The sequence below is a fragment of the Oncorhynchus nerka genome, linkage group LG24, assembly GCF_034236695.1.
Source record: "Oncorhynchus nerka isolate Pitt River linkage group LG24, Oner_Uvic_2.0, whole genome shotgun sequence".
NCBI lineage: Eukaryota > Metazoa > Chordata > Actinopteri > Salmoniformes > Salmonidae > Oncorhynchus > Oncorhynchus nerka.
The window spans coordinates 37,105,015-37,124,739 of record NC_088419.1 but is presented as its reverse complement, the minus strand read 5'-3'; the positions used below and the strand labels follow the sequence as shown (position 1 = coordinate 37,124,739).

The 19,725-nt window shown below is 42.4% G+C and overlaps 1 protein-coding gene across 2 annotated transcripts; it reads right to left on the bottom strand.

Annotated features, from left to right (window-relative positions):
• Positions 1 to 15: 15 nt before the first annotated feature.
• LOC115107931 (AN1-type zinc finger protein 3-like) lies at positions 16 to 19,690 on the bottom strand. 2 transcript variants are annotated; one of them, XM_029631707.2, is made up of 7 exons: positions 19,573 to 19,690; positions 19,077 to 19,444; positions 16,201 to 16,241; positions 12,906 to 13,100; positions 2,321 to 2,389; positions 2,054 to 2,227; positions 16 to 1,861 (listed from the first exon to the last, which is right to left on the bottom strand). In XM_029631707.2, the coding sequence occupies exons 2-7, from the start codon at positions 19,139 to 19,141 to the stop codon at positions 1,707 to 1,709; spliced, it is 699 nt and encodes a 232-aa protein (XP_029487567.1). In that variant the 5' UTR covers positions 19,142 to 19,444; positions 19,573 to 19,690; the 3' UTR covers positions 16 to 1,706. The 2 variants fall into 2 exon arrangements, with proteins under 2 accessions (XP_029487567.1, XP_029487568.1); XM_029631708.2 differs by lacking the exon at positions 19,077 to 19,444.
• Between the last annotated feature and the right edge of the window lie 35 nt (positions 19,691 to 19,725).

Sequence of the window (19,725 nt, the reverse complement as noted above, 5' to 3'; positions counted from 1 at the left end):
ACACAGGCCACCCAATTCCTCTAATCCAGTTTATTCATCCTCAGCAAAAAGGGGAAAATAATCAAATGAAAGGAGAACATAAAACAATTGTTCTGGTTTTATACATTTAACTAAATATGCAGCTCTATGCTAATGTGTAAGTAAATCAAAATAATATATGGTTAAATAAAATTTCTTTTAAGATACAGAAAGATAACATTTCTTAAATTTTCCCCATCGGCACTCGAGAGATGACGGGTCGCAGAAATACCAAAATAAAACCACCCACTATGCCACTCTACACGTCGCTCCTGCCATCCAGTCATTCCTCGCACCGGAGGAAGGGGGCCAGTAAGAGAAGGAAGCAGAGAGGGAAGTGAGGAAGAAGAATGAGATGAGCATTGGGACCAGCACACTCAAGTAGTGTGACTGGGGTAGGAGGAGTAAAATATGGAACAGACTAGCATACTACAAAAAAAAATGAAGCAATGTATTATGCATGCTTTTTAAGTGCTCTGCTTGTATGGCCATAGAATAGAGCCATAGTTTGACAGTCCAGTGAGTCAGGGATTGTGTAGTGTGTATGTACAAATAAAGGGAGTAAGAGTGCACGGGGTAGTACAAAACAGAAGGAGAGCATTAACAGCAACAGCATCACTTATTCAAAGAGCAGCAGGCAGAGAAGGGCTTCTGCTTCAGAGAGGTCCTGTGTGTGTGACTCTAGTCCATTTGTTCAGACTCTAATCCAGCTGAGAGAAGCGGAGGAGTAGGCTGCAGTACAAGGGTTTGTGGTCCGGTTTGTAGTCAAACCAGTCTAGCAGTCTCATAAGAACAAACATGGTCACACAACAACTGACCCATGTCCGGGGACGACGACGTCCTTAACACACGCTATTTCAATCCAATGCCATGCAGGAGCCATTGGGTGAGGAGGGAGCAGAAAAGGAAGAGGGGGGGGTAAAGGTCAACATTCCACCCTACAACCTGAGGAGTGGTCAAGGGACAGACAGGGCTATGTTCCGTTTTTCTGTCACCAATGATGTACTGAAAACCTGCTTACCAAGATGACCAAGGAGCCGAGAAAGAGGTCAGTTTCATTTAGAAAATACTGGTGCAGACTAATCTTTTGTGATCAGTGAAACAAAGACTGAGGGGTAAGATTGTTGTTGAGCGATGGCGCTGCTGTGTGATTAAAAAGGAAAAAAAATAGTTTGCCAGCTAACTTGTGTAAATATTGTGAAATAACTTAATTCTTTAGAAAGATAAGCTTGAAATGGGCATGGTCCAATTTACTCAACCAAAAACACATAGCTAAGTTGAGCTTTCTTAATTGAACCTGAAAATCAATAATTAATTTTGTTTGTTCATCAAAGATAGCTGGCTAACCAATTGATCCTGCTTTGTAGTATACCCCTCTGACAAGTTAAGGCTGTGTGAAAACGAACGTGCGATAGTGACAGTGTGGCTCCAGAGGTTGCCATGGTGACCGTGTCCAGGGCAGTGTCCAAACTGTTTCCCTCTGGAGGGGTCAAGACTAACAGGAGTGGGTCAACAACCCTCAGCTCCAGAATGGTGGGGTAAGTGTGGATCTATTACAACCATGCTCTCTCCTTCTTCCCCTTCCCTCCCTCTCTCTCTTCCTTGCTCTCTCTTACGTACCCCTCTCTATTTAAGTGCCGCTTCTCTGTTGTGTGGATGGGTGGTGACGGGCGGGCAGCGGGGGCAACTCAAGAGCACTCTTCTCCGATGCGTTGGCACGAGCGGCCCACCTTGCGGTCCAGCTTCACCATCTTGAGGACGGCCTCCTCGCGCCCACGTCCCAGGTGGTCGAACAGGCAGTCGTGCTGCTCAGGTAGACGGTGGAGCATGCAGAACACGTAGCCTAGAAGACAAAACAAAATAGGGAGGGAAACAATGAGAGAAAGAGGGGAGGCGAAAACGAGAAAGAGAGAACGAGACAGAAAATGAGAGAATAAAAATCTGTGTCAAGGTGAGGAGACACGGGGTGAGGAGACACGGAAACCAAGGGCAGACGTGTTCAGATGTGTTTGCGCTGTTCCTATGTAGTACTGACCGCAGCGACAGGATCCCAGTTCCTGCTGTACCAGCTCCAGTTTGGTTTGGCAGCGATAGCAGCGCCGGCGGTTTTTCTGCTTGGGTCCTCGGCTAGGCTCCTCGCTCGCCGCCTCCCCCTCCAAGTCCCGCCGTGCCCGTTTCTCTGGTGACGCCTCGCTCTCCGACCCTGAAGCTGAAAGAACAGGAGGTTACACGGTTACAGAGTAACCGTGGCACGTTCAATATTGCACAGAAATATACACAGAGAGCAGGAGCATGGCTGTACCTGATTCGCAAGGACGTTTTGTGGGTGTACAGAGGGTGCCTTGGCCTGTTTCTGTGCATGACGATACTCCTGTGGAACAAAAAGAAGAGCAAGACAAGGGAATCATTCTTCATTGATCAAGAGCCCAAATGTGTGTCACCTAGAACAAGATGTTTTGGAGCCAGAAAGACAATATCAGAACCTTGAAGGATTTAAGACCTCGTGGCCATGCAACCAGATAAGCTCAAATCCTGACATGCCAAGTCTATTTACGTCAACATATCGCTCGACTTACATTCTTAACATGAAGGTTAAAAATACTAGGGATGTTCATCTTTCCCTTTCAAGATGATTCAACGTGTATCTAGATACATTGGCTCCGATACGATCCAGGAACGATACGTTTTAGTTTGAAACGAGTCTGTACAATTCGGTTAGTTAGAGAACAAATCGATTCGGGGGCACTAACATTTGTTGTATAACATAAATTTATTCTAAATTAAAATCCGCTGCTGATGGAGCTCATGAGCTGGGCCTCTCTGTGCTGGATCTGTCTGAGCTGGGCCTCTCTGTGCTGGATCTGTCTGAGCTGGGCCTCTCTGTGCTGGATCTGTCTGAGCTGGGCCTCTCTGTGCTGGATCTGTCTGAGCTGGCGTGCCTGTTTAAATCAAATAACATTTTATTGGTCACATGCACCGGATACAACAACAGGTGTAGACTTTACAGTGAAATCCTTACTTACGAGCCCATTCCCAACAGTGCAGTGTTAAAAAGTAAGACAAATATTTGCTAAAGGCAATAGTAACACAAAAACAAGGCTTTATACAAGAGGTATGTAAATGATGTATGCACTATTTAGGGGGAGGTGCGGCAATGTAGCCTTTTTTTTGGTTTCTTTCTTTGGTTCTAAAATCACCATCACCCACTAATTAACATGTCATTTTAGCAGATTAAGTGCTTGAGCTAGTAATGTATCAATATTTATCGTATACAAATTAGCTATGACGTAGACAATGAATATATAGTGTAACAGTATAACTTTAGACCGTCCCCTCGCCCATACCCGGGGGCGAACCAGGGACCCTCTGCACACATCAACAACAGTCACCCACGAAGCATCGTTACCCAGCGCTCCACAAAAGCCGCGGCACTTGAAAGGGGAACCACTACTTCAAGGTCTCAGAGCAAGCGACGTCACCGATTGAAACGCTATTTAGGGCGCACCACCGCTAACTAAGCTTGCCGTTTCACATCCGTTACAATAGCACAATTTGGATTTCACCTCCCATCTAAAAATCAAATAGTTTTGACCGCTTGGAAGTTCACCTCTCGCGTCGGTCACGCGGTGCGCCTCGCAAAAGTGACTGCTGTCCTCGTTAGTAAATTATCAACTTTACCCTGTATATCAAAAAAAAGGTATATATATGCACTGATTGTTTAAAGCAAAACTACCCAAACTATTGCTAAACTACCCACACTCAGGTGAACCTGAAAAATCGAAATAAAATATTGGAAAAACCAATTATGCAGGTATAGCCAGATGAGAGTTGTGTTTCTGATAGATTATTACTACTACTCCAGTAAAAACCATTGACAGCTCATACGTTGCCTTCGGAAAGTATTCAGACCTCAACTTTTTCCACATTGTTACGTTACAGCCTTATTCTAAAATTAATTAAATATACTTCCCCCCCCCAAGCTATCTACACACACACACACACACACTACCCCATAATGACGAAGCGAAAACAGGTTTAGACATTTTTGCAAATAAAAACAGAAATACCTTATTTACATAATTATTCAGACCCTTTGCTATGGGACTCGAAATTGAGCTCAGGTGCATCCTGTTTCCATTGATCATCCTTGAGATGTTTCTACAACGTGATTGGAGTCCACCTGTGGTAAATTCAAGTGATTGGACATGATTAGGAAAGGCATACACCTGTCTATATAAAAAAAAAGGTCCCACAGTTGACAGTACAAGTCAGAGCAAAAACCAAGCCACGAGGTCAAAGGAATTGTCCGTAGAGCTCCGAGAACCCATTGTGTCGAGGCACAGATCTGGGAAAGGGTAGCAAAAAATGTCTGCAGCATTGAAGGTCCCCAAGAACAAAGTGGCCTCCATCATTCATAAATGGAAGAAGTTTGGAACCACCAAGGCTCTTCCTAGAGCTGGCCGCCCAGCCAAACTGAGCATTCGGGGGGAAAGGGGTGTTGGTCAGGGAGGTGACCAAGAACCCAATGGTCACTCTGGCAGAGCTCTAGAGTTCCTCTGTGGTGTTGGGAGAACCTCCCAGAACCATCTCTGCAGCACTCCACCAATCAGGCCTTTATGGTAGAGTGACCAGACGGAAGTCACTCCTCAGTAAAAAGGCACATGACAGCCAGCTTGGAGTTCGCCAAAAGGCACCTAAAGACTCTCAGACCATGAGAAACAAGATTCTCTGGTCTGAAGAAACCAAGATTGAACTCTTTGGCCGGAATGCCAAGCGTCAACATCTGAAAGAAACCTGGCACAATCCCTAAGGCGAAGCACGGTGATGGCCGCATCCTGCTGTGGGAATGTTTTTCAGCGGCAGAGACTGGGAGACTAGTCAGGAATGAGGCAAAGATGATCGTAGCAAAGTACAGAGACATCCTTGATGACAACCTGCTCCAGAGCATTTGCATGCCGAAAGTGCTGCACAGATGTGCAAGATCAGGAACAGGCCGGGCAGTGTGTGCAGTTTAACCAGTACCGATATTGCCTGGGGTTGTTCAGCATGCAAAATGACTGTCAACACAGTTACATGCAGTTTGACACTGAAGGAGAGGACTTCAGTTGTTATAAAATATTTTCTGAAGGTAGACAGAATGGAATGAGCCAAACATTTTAGTGAACCAGCAATTTGTAATGCTTGAATCGTCTTTCTGACTGATGCATGCTACCTTTGGATCGGTTTTGGGTCCACGGACCGATGCACTTACATCTTAAACATTTGAATCGGGAACCGATGCGCATTGATGAATGGTTACACCCCTAAAAAAACACCAAATGCAACAAGAAACTGCAATTGGTTGAAAACTGGAAATCTTAAGTGAAATGCTGGGAGAACCAAGCAGGTCTTAAAAGATGGTCAACGTGACCATACTGCCCCAGTATGATTCCTATCTGGGCCAGGCTTAGTACATGTATTGCCAACGGAGTGAGACACACACACAACCACCACTCCTCCTAAGGCAGAAATAGAAGCAGGCTGTCACCATATCAGTCCAACCTTACAGACCTCTGCCAACAGAGACTTCATGAAATGCATACGTATATACACACACGTCCCTCCGTATCTTATTTGACAGCGGAGCAAAAATGTTTCAAATTGTGTCTATACTCCAGCATTTTCAATTTGAGATCAAATGTTTCACAGTGACAGTATGGAATGTCACCTTTTATTTGAGGGTATTTCCTTTAGTGCTGGTCAGTATACTGTATTTTACTACACACAGATGTACGGTTTTGGGTATTTGAATGTTTGGTTTGTTAAAATGTGATATGCCGTGTGTAACGTAAATTTGTATAGTGTACACAGCTACTTGAGTCAACCCTCTCCGCTCTCTCCATGCCACTTTCCACACAATCCTAGCCCCGTCACTCAAGGAGTGCATGTTGTTGCTTGACCACAAGATGCTTCCGTTCAGTCTGCACGGTTAATGCAGCACATGAAACAATGTTGACGACAACAATGTTATTTCCACTTTGCTTCTTAATATAAATCCACAAGCATTCTATAAATGGAACCATTACTTTCGTACATCTGCAAAAAGCTAGTTTGTCTTTTCTTAGCAAGTTTTCCTTAAATCGTGTTATACGCGAATGCTAAATCTCTAGTTAGTTAGCTAATAAAATGTAAGAGTCAGAGCAAAAGTAGCTAGCTTACACAGCCTGATAATAGTGATGGTGTAGGCCTAAATCTACATGTTTGTGCAACAGTATATTCTAAATCAGAGGAATAGGCGAAGCATGAATGTTGGCTACATGAAAAAACATTTCTAGTGAAAGATTATAGGGTCTCCTAGGAAACACTGACCAACACTTTGGTTCCTGCCACAATAACTCCTCCCTGGCATTTTCATTCATTGCCATGTCAAACACTATATTTAAAGTGCCCACTATTGTATTCGAACTATAGAATTAGAACAATAATTTATTTCCATGATTCCAACAGTTCACTGTGTTTTGATCTAATTCGGAAGTCAAATCGCAATTGCAACATTTGGTTAAAAATAAGGCCTTGATTTTTTCGCCCATATTGTGCAGCCCTACGTGGGAGTGTGGGAATTCTCAAATTAATGCAGGAAATGCACAAATTTATGAAAATGCTGGAAATTATTTTAGGTTACGGTGATTCACAATATATATGATTTCTTAGGCTCACTAAATAAGTCAATCTAATTCAGTGCTAAATATGCCTATTCCACAACCATAAGACCCACTAATCATTTAATTTTATCAAAATAGTTTAATCTGCTTTTTTTTGCAAATAATAATTATATATATATTTTTAAATCACTGATCTCTGGCTTTCATGACTATGAAAATGGCATTTTTGTTACAAATTTAACCAGAACCATAATGCACATTCATTCACTAATAATGACAAATATCTTGTAGCAGGCATATTAGAAAATGAACACAGGTCTCAAACGATCCCACAAGCACAAGCCCACGTGCAAGTGAGTATTCAGCTAATCTTTATATTTCAAGTTTAGCCAACTTGGAACTACTTGCTAGCTAACAAGGCAGAACAGTTAAATTATGAACACACCCTTCTGTTCATCTCCAACTGTTTGAACAGCATGCTAGCCTGTCCACTTCGTTTAGACGTTGAAATCAAGCGGCCCATCTTATTTCTCAGAAGGAGAACGAGTTGCCAACTCCTTACATAATTATGTTTTATGCTTATTGTACATTTATAAAAACAGACTAGACAGCTAGTACAAGTCTTTGGATAAAATGCTGCTAGCGGTACAATACTGGGCGTGACAAACTTGAGCATTAATTCTCTAGAATCAATGTTAATTGATACTCCTGTTTTAGTAGTGTCTGCCCCTGGCACAATCTGAGGAGTTGAGACATAAAAAAAGGGTATCGCTAGAAAGGTTAACTACTCTATTACAGTAATGTCTAAATGTCTTTGTGAAAATATGACTGAGTCGGTTGGACTAAACCGCAAAAGTAAATAGCGAGTTAAAACCGCTTGTGAGAGAAGTGATCGCTCATCTTCGATGTTGTAAGTGACAGAGGGAGGGGTTTGGTGTGTGTGTGTGTGTGTGAGTAAATGGGGAAAGGCTATACAGACACGCTGGATGACACGTCTGATGATGCATGTCGCGCAGCTGAGAGTCAAGAGGAATGGATTTAGTTCACCCAGGTCATCCTGATGAGTCCTTCCCAGCGAACTAGTTCAAACTGGCATCAGCAGCATGACATGAGGTAAAGCTTGGAAAAGAAAGTAGTTTATTTCGATGGGCGAGGGATAAATAACTTGAAGTATAAGTTTCTAGCTACAAGCACAAACTAGCTAGCTGGGAAGGGCAACTGACTGAACAAAATCCATTAGCCTTCACTCGACTCTCACTGCACGACATACGTCATCAATATGGGCACCGGGCGTGTCGGTATAGCCTATAGGTATAGTGTATGAGAAGGTGCACACAGCACAGAATGGAGCTAGTGACACGGGACCAAAAAGTCAACATGAGAACGAGCGGACAAAAACCTTGATTCTTGTGATAAAGGCATTTGGAATATTGTGCTACATTTTTTTTTTTTTTAATTCTTATGATATCACTCCGCTCTAGGTGAGAAGTTAGTATTTGAGTGGGTATGATCCATCATTATTCATGATTCATTCATGATTATCCGTTATCATCCACATTTATGTAGAAGTGTTCAGAAACATTTTATTCTTATTTACCATCAAATAGGCTAATAAATGACAATGCATTATTCACTATTCAGTTCCTATTGGGCAAAACATAATCCGAAACACAACAGTCCCACCTTTTTCATTGTCAGCAATTCAATTTTGCCCATATTCTTGATGAAGAATGTTAAACTCACTGGTGGCACAACAAAATCCACCAAATACGTTAAATGGGACTGCTAATAACTATATTGAACAAACTGCGATGGAAGAAAAATAGCAGAGCTTATATTTCTTTAAAAAAAATCACACCTGGTTTTAGTCATTTAAGTTCAGACTGGAGAGTTTCATTTAAATATACACTCACAACCAATTCAAAATCAACTGGTGGGTTGCTGGAGGTTTAGAAAGGGTTGCAAGAGTGAGTAAAAATAATAAAATGTCTCGACCAACCAGCTGAAAATCCCTGCATTGTGTGTTAGTGATTTGGGACCAAACACTACATTTGTACTACTTCAATACACCCTCAGTGAATTTGTTCAAATACTATTGCATTCTCCAAATAGGGGACTAGATATAGTTTTTTCAATTTAAAAACGGTAAAAACAGACCCCCCCCCCCCAAAACGGGCATTCTATACTGTCGCCTCATATTTAACATTTGATCTCAAATCCAAAATGCTGGAGTACGGAAGCAAATTTTAACATTATAGCTTCACTGTCCATTGAAATACAGAGGGGTGTATGTGGACTAAAGTGTGCACTCTCTTCCTCAGTGACATCTAATACTAAGAGATGTAGTGTTTGTCCAGATTGAAGATGTATATAACAATGCATTCGGAAAGTATTCAGATCCCTTGACCTTTTCCACATTGTTACATTACAACCTTATTCTAAAATGGATTAAATTGTTTCCCCCCCACTCAACAATCTACATACAATACCCCATAAAAAGACAAAGCAAAACAGGTTCAGAGATTTTTAAAAATCTATTACTAAAAACTGAAATATCACATTTACATAAGTATTCAGACCCTTTACTCAGAACTTTGTTAAAGCACATTTGGCAGCGATTACAGCCTTGTCTTCTTGGGTATAATGCTAAAAGCTTGGCACACCTGTATTTAGGGATTTTCTCCCATTCTTCTCTGCAGATCCTCTCAAGCTCTCTCAGGTTGGATGGGGAGCGTCGCTGCACAGCTATTGTAAGGTCTCTCAGGATGTTTGATCGGGTTCAAGTCCGGGGTCTGGCTGGGCCACTCAGTCTTGTCCTGAAACCACTCCTACACGGTCTTGGCTGTGTGCTTAGGGTTGTTGTCCTGTTGGAAGTTGAACCGTCACCCCAGTCTGAGGTCCTGAGCAGGTTTTCATCAAGGATCACTCAGTACTTTGCTTCGTTCATCTTTCCCTAGATCCTGACTAGTCTCCCAGTCCCTGCCGCTGAAAAACATCCCCACAGCATGATTCTGCCACCAACATGATTCACCGTGGGGATGGTGCCAGGTATTTTCCCAGACGTGACGCTTGGCATTCAGGCCAAAGAGTTCAATCTTGGTTTCGTCAGACCAGAAAATCTTGTTTCTCATGGTCTGAGAGTCCTGTAGGTCCCCTTTGGCAAACGCTGGCCACTACCAATAAAGACTTGATTGGTGGAGTGCTGCAGAGATGGTTGTCCTTCTGGAAGGTTCTCCCATCTCAATAGAGGACCTCTAGAGCTCTGTCAGTGACCATTGGCTTCTTGGTCACCTCCCTGACCAAGGCCCTTCTCCCCCGATTGCTCAGTTTGGCCGAGCGGCCAGCTCAAGGAAGAGTCTTGGTGGTTCCAAACTTTTTTCATTTAAGAATGATGGAGGCCACGGTTTTCTTGAGGATCTTCAATTCTGCAGACATTTTTTGGTACCCTTCCGCAGATCTGTGCTTCGACACAATTCTGTCTCGGAGCGCGACAGACAATTCCTTCAACCTCATGGCTTGGTTTTTGCCCTGAAATGCACTGTCAACTGTGGGACCTTAAATAGACAGGTGTGTGCCTTTCCTAATCATGTCTAATCAATTGAATTTACCACAGGTGGACTACAATCAAATTGTAAAAACATCTCAAGGATGATCAATGGAAACAGGATGCACCAGAGCCCAATTTCAAGTCTCATAGCAAAGGGTCTGAATACTTAAATAAATAAGGTATCGTTTTTTTTTCTGCTAAAAACCCATTTTCGCTTTCTCATTTTAATTTGACTTAACTAGGCAAGTCAGGTAGGAACAAATTCTTATTTACAATGACGGCCTACCAAAAAGCAAAAGGCCTCCTGCGGGGACAGGGATACTTTTTTTTTTAAATGACAAAACACACATCACGACAGGAGACAACACTACATAAAGAGACTTAAGACAACATAGCATGGAAGCAACACATGACAACACAGCATGGTAGCAAGTTAGCAACACAACATGGCAGCAGCACAACATGGTACAAATATTATTGGGCACAGACAACAGCAAAAAAGGGCAAGAAAAGTATAGACAACAATACATCAAGCAAAACAGCCACAACTGTCAGTAAGAGTGTCCATGATTGAGTCTTTGAATGAAGAGATGGAGAGAAAAAAACTGTCCAGTTTGAGTGTTTGTTGCAGCTCGTTCCAGTCGCTAGCTGCAGCGAACTGAAAATAGGGGCGACCAAGGGATGCGTGTTCTTTGGGGACCTTTAACAGGATGTGACTGGCAGAACGGGTGTTGTATGTGGAGGATGAGGGCTGCAGTAGATATCTCAGATAGGGGGAGGGGTAGTGAGGCCTAAGAGGGTTTTGTAAATAAGCATCAACCAGTGGGTCTTGCGACGGGTATACAGAGATGACCAGTTTACAGAGGAGTATAGAGTGCAGTGATGTGTCCTACAACGAGCATTGGTGGCAAACCTGATGGCCGAATGGTAAAGAACATCTAGCCGCTCGAGAGCACCCTTACCTGACGATCTATAAATTACATCTCCGTAATCAAGCATGGGTAGGATGGTCATCTGAATCAGGGTTAGTTTGGCAGCTGGGGTGAAAGAGGAACGATTACGATAGAGGAAACCAAGTCTAGATTTAACTTTAGCCTGCAGCTTTGATATGTGTTGAGAAGGACAGTGTACTCCCAAGTACACTACCTCAAGCTCTAAACCCTCAGAGGTAGTAATCACACCTGTGTGGAGAGGGGCATTCTTCTTACCAAACCACATGACCTTTGTTTTGGAGATGTTCAGAAGAAGGTTAAGGGCAGAGAAAGCTTGTTGTAGAGCATTTAACACAAAATCCAGGGAAGGGCCAGCTGAGTATAAGACTATCATCCACATATAAATGGATGAGAGAGCTTCCTACTGCCTGAGCTATGTTGTTGATCTATATTGAGAAGAGTGTGGGGCCTAGGATCGAGCCTTGGTGACAGGCAGTGTCTGAGACAGCATATGTTCTGACTTTATACACTACACTCTGAGGTAATTAGCAAACCAGGCCAAAGACCCCTCAGAGACACCAATACTATTTAGCCGGCCCACAAGAATGGAATGGTCTACCATATCAAAAGCTTTGGCCAAGTCAATAAAAATAGCAGCACAACATTTCTTAGAAACAAGGGCAATGGTGACATCATTGAGGACCTTTAAGGTTACAGTGACACTTCCATAACCTGAGCGGAAACAAGATCACATACCAGAGAGAATACTATAGACATAAAAAAATCCAGTCAGTTGATTATTGACAAGTTTTTCCAACACTTTTGATAAAACAGGGCAAAATAGAAATAGGCCTATAACAGTTAGGATCAGCTTGATCTCCCCACTTAAATAAAGGACGCGTCATGGCTGCCTTCCAAGCAATGGGAACCTCCCCAGAGAGGCGAGACCGGTTTAAAAGGTCAGAGATAGGCTTGGCGATGATAGGGGCAGCAACCTTAAAGAAGAAAAGGTCTAAACCATCCGACCCAGATGTTTTTTTTGACTCAGTAACAACCATATCATCACCATTAAGGGACATGGGCAGCTGCGAAGAGGAGGGTTAATTCTCCAGGTCTTTAACTGTTTTCTAGAACTTCCCGGGGTTAGACCAACAGAGAGAACTACTCCTTAAAGTAACTAACTTTGGTCTTCCGGATAGCCTGAGCGCACTTATTTCTCATTTGCCTGATCGAGAGCCAGTCAGCCTGAGTATGCGTGTGCCGAGGGTATCTCTGCAAGATCACGTTCGAACCAGGGTCTGAACACGTTTTTAATTCTCATTTTCTTTATGCGGGTAGGTTTGTTAACAATAATACTGAAAATATCAAAAAAGGTCCAAGCATCTTCAGAGAGGATCAAGCTGATTCTATACCATTTTACAGAGGCCAGGTCATGAAGGAAGGCATGCTCATTAAAGTTTTTTAGCAACATAATAAGTTCCTCATTATGGGGTATTGTGTGTAGATTGATGAGGATTTATTTTTAGATGTAATACATTTTAGAATAATGTCACGTCAAACTGAAAAAAGGGAAGGGGTCGGAATACTTTCCGACTGCACTGTATAAACCATATAGATTGAAAATGCTGAAGAGTGAGGGTCCAGTCTGATATGAGATTTAGTTAGAACTTGGTATGATTGACAATGATCTCAGCTATGGTAATTCATTCAAAGGTTTCAGAATGTGCGTCATCGCAAAATTCTAAAGTTGTGGACCCTCCATCTTACCCTCCTGTGTAGTTAATGTGGGGACAGGGTCTTCGGTTGACACCGATGGCTGCTCGGAGCTAGTGGGTGGTGACGACGATAGGGATTGGCTACTGTTGCTGCTCGTCTCGCCACTGAAGACAGACAATTGGCTACTGCCAGTGCTTGGGCTGGGCTTTGAGGTACAGTCCTCGTCTGTCTGCTTCTGCTCGATATCTGAAAGACAGACAAAATAATGGTATTTAGTGACCCCTTCACCACATACTGTATGTTGGCTCTTAATGGACCAGCAGCTTCAGAGCATTAGTACACACAAACATACACGTGGGGGCATGAGTCACCATTCCCTCTCCCCAAAACATCATTCAGAATCGCAGATGGTCCGACCTGAGAGGATGTCAATACCTCAGAATGACCCTTTAGCATGATTAGGGCTGTGGCGGCCACAAAATTGTGTCAGCCGGTGATTGTCAAGCAAATAACTGTCAGTCTAACAGTAATTGCAAATAAATTAACCTAAACACATTTAGCATCTCCTGGCTTCCACAAGCCACTTATGCAGACCATTGGAACATTACATTTTAAAAAGTATAATAAATCCATGTAATATAACCTACACCTTCAAAATAAATCCATTATTTATTTTAGACAGGGCTAAAGAAGCATGATATGAAGAAAATGTAGTCTTTTTCAGAAGAACAGAATAGCATACTCCGAGATGTCCTTATGTTAGGTCCTGATGTGGCTATGCCAAATGGCTGTGAGCTACACTAGTTAATTTAGCAGACAAGATTTGCTTAGAATTCCATGGCATTATTTTATAGTATGAAGAAAACTGAACAAAGCTGAATAAACTATAAATAAAAACTATCCAAACGATTTGCGGGAGTGCGCACACTAAGCAAATCTAACCTGTGTTGAGCAGTTAACAAAGGAATAGGTACTCCTATATGCTTCACTTTAATAACTAACTCCAGTTGTACTACAAACTTTGGGCTGTGTTTTGATTTTTAATACATATTAAGGCTACATGATGCGACTAATGATGTTTTTAAAAAGTTGCTTGAAAGGCATGAGCTCTGCTTTTTTTTGCGCATGCTGTACACCCTTCATTCGTCTCTCATTCACAATTTGACAAGCATGACAGCATCCCCTTTGTGCCTTTAATACACACACAAAAAATCCATGCCTTCGTTGTGCCCTTCTCCCCGAGTGCGCTCTCCATCACGTGATCGGGTCTTTCTCACAGGCTACAAGTGAAGACAGACACAGGGGACGCAACTGCGCGCATCCTTATCCAATTCTGAGGTGCATATTGAAGATATTGAAGAACTGTCCACATTTACTTTCTGTCAGCCAACAAGATGAGTAGGCCTAACAGATAGTAGATTGACATAGGCTAGTGCTTTTGCTATACCCCACAGTACAAAAGTCAACCTATTCTATTCTGTGCGAGAAATAACTATTCCAAACAGTCTGGGACAGTTGTGGGATGCAACAGATCCTAAATTAATACAACCACAAGCATTAAAAAACAACATTTAATCAATGTAGCTGACAACAGATCAGAACATTTATCTTTACATTTTGATAAACTATTAAGCTATTTCTTCACATTATAAGCGCAGCAACACGCACACGGCAGTGGGCTATAAGCGTGAATGTTTCATTAGCGGGAAAACACCATTATCAAAAGTGACCGCAAATGTAATTATGCATGTAATGCTTTTATTATAGAGGTGCATTTTTATGGTGAAAATGATCTTCCCCAAACTTGAAACTCACTCGCAGCTTATGTATCCCAGTTAGACTCTAAACCCCCTTGTAAATTTGATTAATGTTCTTCATTTTAAAGAAGTTATTTGGCCACTTTAGTTGTGATACAAACCTTATCAAAACATATAGGCCTACTATGGGCTAGGCAACACGAGGTGTTCGACTATGATTCGAAAGAGTCACAAAAAACGGCTTTGTTTCTTGCCTTACGCTGGGCATCATTCACAAGTGATAATATATCATTCACAAGTGATAGGCTAATATATTCATCCATCAGACTATTCTTGATTTAATCTTGTCTTTACACATACTAAATATGTGTGACATTTGTTTTGATTTAGAACGGACCATTATCATGCACCAGTCTTGAAACAGGAGCAGCAGAAAAAATACATGTCATCTATGCATTTAAATAGCAGACGGGGGATGCTTTTCCCGTGATTCATTTTCATGCCAACCAGGAAGGCTATACTCCTATTCTAAAGAACAGCAATGTGCTTAATATTAGGAAAGGTGACAAATAAATAGACAAAGCTGATCCTCTATTTAGTAAAAGCCACCCCTCTGCTTTATCACGCCATTATATAGCCCATAGAAAAGTTGTGCAACATGAGCTCATGGGCCCTCATGAAGCGTTTGATTCGATTTTCGATTACATTTGTATTGATGCCAGAGTGATTAGAGGGACAATAGAGTGCTGAGTACCAGGGAGTTAGCAAGTTTGGTAGGCTACTAATGACCATGAGCCGCATCAGAGCTTGGAGAAGCCTAATTACCGTGACTAAATGGTCACGTGATATTTGACTGCCTTCATGACTCGTGGACGCCGGTGTGGCGGTAATACGGTCACTGCAACAGCCCTAAGCATGACCCCAGTTTAGGCTACCAGGGAGTCTATCCATCAACTCCCAAAACCCAGAGGGCTGCACAAGGTCAAAAGGCAGCTGGGCCTTATCTTAATCCTCTATAGAACCCATTTCTGCTGTCGTGGTGCTCTTGTGTATTGAATCTATTCTAGGCAATGTTGCTGCTGAAAAGGCCTACAGAAGCCCATCTCAAAACTTCAGTCATAAGCTCCATTTTAGAGCTGCAATCTTTATCCACAGGAGTATTGAGAGCCAACACCCCAACATACAGCAAAGCAAGATATCAGACCTGAGAACATATTTTTCCTGACACCAGTTTCATTCTTGAGATAGCTATTATGTCAATGAGAAGTTAATCTGGAAATTGACTTTTTGGATTCTGAAAATAGCCTTGTATTTTTACTGCATGCCTTTGGAATATATATATTTTTATACAAAAGGTACATACATTACTACTACAAAACATATCTAACAAACCAATATACGTAACCTAATCGAGGTGTAAAAAAAACCTGCAATTTCCATACAGCAGAGACATAACATGACAGGCAGTAATCTGCACACCCCCTTCTGATGTCTCCGGTACACACAGGGCTCTACCACATAACAGAAACCTATTGTCTTCCACCTTTATGGGAATTTAGTTGGCTTGCGCAAGGAACAGCAAGACTTACCAGCAAAACATTTTGAGCAGAGGTTCATGGTTTTACTGGACCTGGGGAGAGAAAAAACAAAAATAAAAGTCAGTCCCAGAAAGGAATGGTACCACGGTGGAGATGGCCAAATAGGATAAAGGCTCACTAGACACACGTCAGTCAATGCAATATGGCCCTCTTATTTGCAACAAAAATCACACTTAAAAAAAATAATGCATTTCAATGGCTCTTGGGACACTCAAACCTGACCCATTTTTTTTTGTACCCAGACAGTCAGACGGCTCTGAGGTTGCCATAGCTACGGAGAGTGAGTGAAAACAAATGGGATGGCAGGGGCGACAGATCACAGAAAGTCATGGCAGGGAAGAGAAGGGGGAAACAAACAAAGGTGGGGGTGGGGTAGAGGTTGTTGCAAACAGTTGAAAAGGGAAGGAGCATAAGGTAGCAAAAGTCAATATTTTTACAGCAACAAATGACAGGTAGGCCTACACCATTGCACTCATTTGATACCATCTCTCACCGGTTAACAAGCTAATCAGTCCAGGCTAATCAATTGTGCCAAGAAGCCTAACCTGACAGGGGCTTTTGACCGCCATTGACATTGGCCTGAGGGTTCAAGGGTTCATTACTGACTGAAGTAGGGTAGTCAACTCAACATTGATAACAACTACTACATAAGCTCTATTACCCTATGTATACATTACACTAAATGTTGTGGTCAGAAATAGCATAGAAAAAAATTGGCATAAATTGACATTTTAAAATCTAAAATCAGGTTTACTTCCCTCACAATCCTAATGTGTAATAGGCTAACTCACGACAGCAGACTCAACTCCAGGAACACAACCCAAACCCTTCCACATAGCCTCAAATCTGTTCAACTGAAATCTCCCACCTAAACATGCACCATTTTCTCAGGCTTTCCTTTGAATCCTTTCCTCAATGACATTACATTTCCAGTGGTAGACTAATGGTTGTTCTCATTCTGGACCTCTGACACTCACTTTAACAGGAGGGCACAATGCATAATGCTGGGATGTTTCTGTTCTGGGCTGTGTGAGCTCTGTCAATACAGTAAAATGTTGGAACTCCATAGGGTATTCAGCCCATTGTGCCCTCAGGAGGGAATGTGACCAATGGAGTGTTCCAATTGACCTGGGATACATTTAGTACTCATCCTACCATGACCTTAACTGCAATTGGACTTTTCCTCCCAACATCACGTGTGTCATTCAGTGGTAGAGTAACTAGACCTCAACCGAGAAGAGGATTTGCAGTATACCTGGAAAGACCTCAATCATAGATGAGAGTTCTGACAAGCCCCATGCTAGCCAAATCCTTGCACTACATTGAAGATGTGTTTGCCTACCCACTTTCAGCTAATGCATTATAACCTAATGTCCTCCTTCACTCCCCATCCCGATAAGGGCTTCAACTGAGCTAACATGTTCGTCAAAACAGTCTAGAATGGTTTGTCACTATCAAAATAATGTCATTTGAATTCAGTCAAATTGATATGCACAGGCTCCATTTTACCAGAGAAGAACCAACTGACCTAAAAACAGGAAAGCTGGAAATTCAGCCCAGATTTTTTAAAACTAGCCCACTTCTAAAGGCGAAGCCTATATCCTGCAGTCTCGCGATACAGACTCCCCTCCCAATGTTTAATGAGATATCTCAAACTGAAGAGGATGTTTGTTCCTGGCTCTAGCTGTAATCAGGCATACTCAGAAAGCGAGATAGTTTGAACACAGCAGGGAAGGGCTACAAAGAAAGCCGGAGGGCTTCAAAGTGGAAAACTGTGACAAGCTTCAGACGCCTCGAACCAGGTGTTGACCGCAAGAGCCGTAAACATGCTTCCGATTGTGTCACCTGACATTGAGAGGTGTGAGTAATTCTCAGTTCGCTCACATATAACACACCCTAAAGATCAGCGTGACTAGTTAGAGAGCATGGCACAAGAAAGAAGGGCAGGGTTTTAGTACATAAAATCATCCAGGGAGTTATATGCCAGAGTCCTCAATCTCGTTGCTACACATGGTGCTTTCAAGACAACTGGGGGGAAAACGATGTCAATTCATGACGTCAGTGATCTTTGGGTCTGAGCTCTAGACAGATGCCAGAGTTTCCGACTTGGAATTTGAAGTCGTAAACAATTTCCCCCCAGTCAGAGCTCGTTTTTTTCCGAGTTCCTAGTTGTCTTGAACGCACTAAAGTCGGATATTTCCAAGTTCCCCGTTGTTTTGAACGTGGCAATAGTTGACCATACAGGAAGAACTGTCCAGCTCAAACAAAGGCCCCATTTTTATTATAAGTAGGCCATACCCTTTGGTTGGTCGCTCTATTTCACTAAAGATGGTTTAATGTACTGCCTAAATGGGCTCGATTAAATAACATCAAATAAACATTTCCGGTATGTAATCACAACTTGACTGGAATGTGAGGGATGAACGTGCTGTAACTTGATAACTAATGTGGTTACAAGGCAATGACAGTCTGGAGAATATTGGACACAAAGTGTTAACGTTTAATCTTTAGTTAGGATATAATTTCTTTAGAATGGATACATTTCCATTTAAGGACACAGAGCCTAACTAGAGCGAATGATGATCAGATTATAACCAGAAATTTTAATATAACGCGTTCAGAACCACAGAACATGATTCGACGCTTTGATATATCTACACTCATGGATAGAGAATGAAAACAAGCCCAAACGTTCAGCAAACCTCAAAACATTCAGATAGGAATCAGTTTTGTAACTCAAACATTTGCCCCAACCCCCACCCGGTATGCCCAACATAACAATGGCTTTAACGTAGGCGACATTAATATCCATCCTCGTTATCACTACAATAAACCATCTCCACAATACATGATGTGCGACATCTTACCCCCAAAATCCACATGGACACCGAGGTGGTAAGGGTTTGCTGCGCTCACTACCAGTATCCCCCATGACTTCAACAAAATGATCAAGGGTACGCAAGGCTGGGGATGAGACAGGGGCCTTGTCGTTGTATAGGATCTTCAGCCAACTCAAGTAGCAAATATCCGCTTCTATAAATAGTCCTCGGTGGTCAAATTGGACAACGAAGGTGGATGGCTTTGCCGACACGAGCGGCCACAGGGATCCGAATAGTCCTAAACAGCTCAGTTTGGATTAATTGATCATCCAAGTGTCCTCACTGGACTCAAAGCAATCAGCTGGAGCTCGGCTACTACTAACAGCCACAGAGGGGGTGTTAACGCTTTGTCCAACCTGTAACATGAAAGATACAACACAAAACATAAACACCACAACAACAAATATTTCCAACAATCTCAATATTAATCACGAGTATTCGACACAGAGTAAGCAGCAGTCACATCGAATATCATTCCACTTACACCATGTGCTGCGTCCCCCAATCTTCAGTGGGCCGAACTGTACGAAGTAAGCTGTTCAGGAAACTACCGGTACCTAGACCTTCATTTAGAATAAAACGTACTGTGCCGTATCAACAGAATCAAAATGGCGTTCATTGAACGCAATTCCCACTA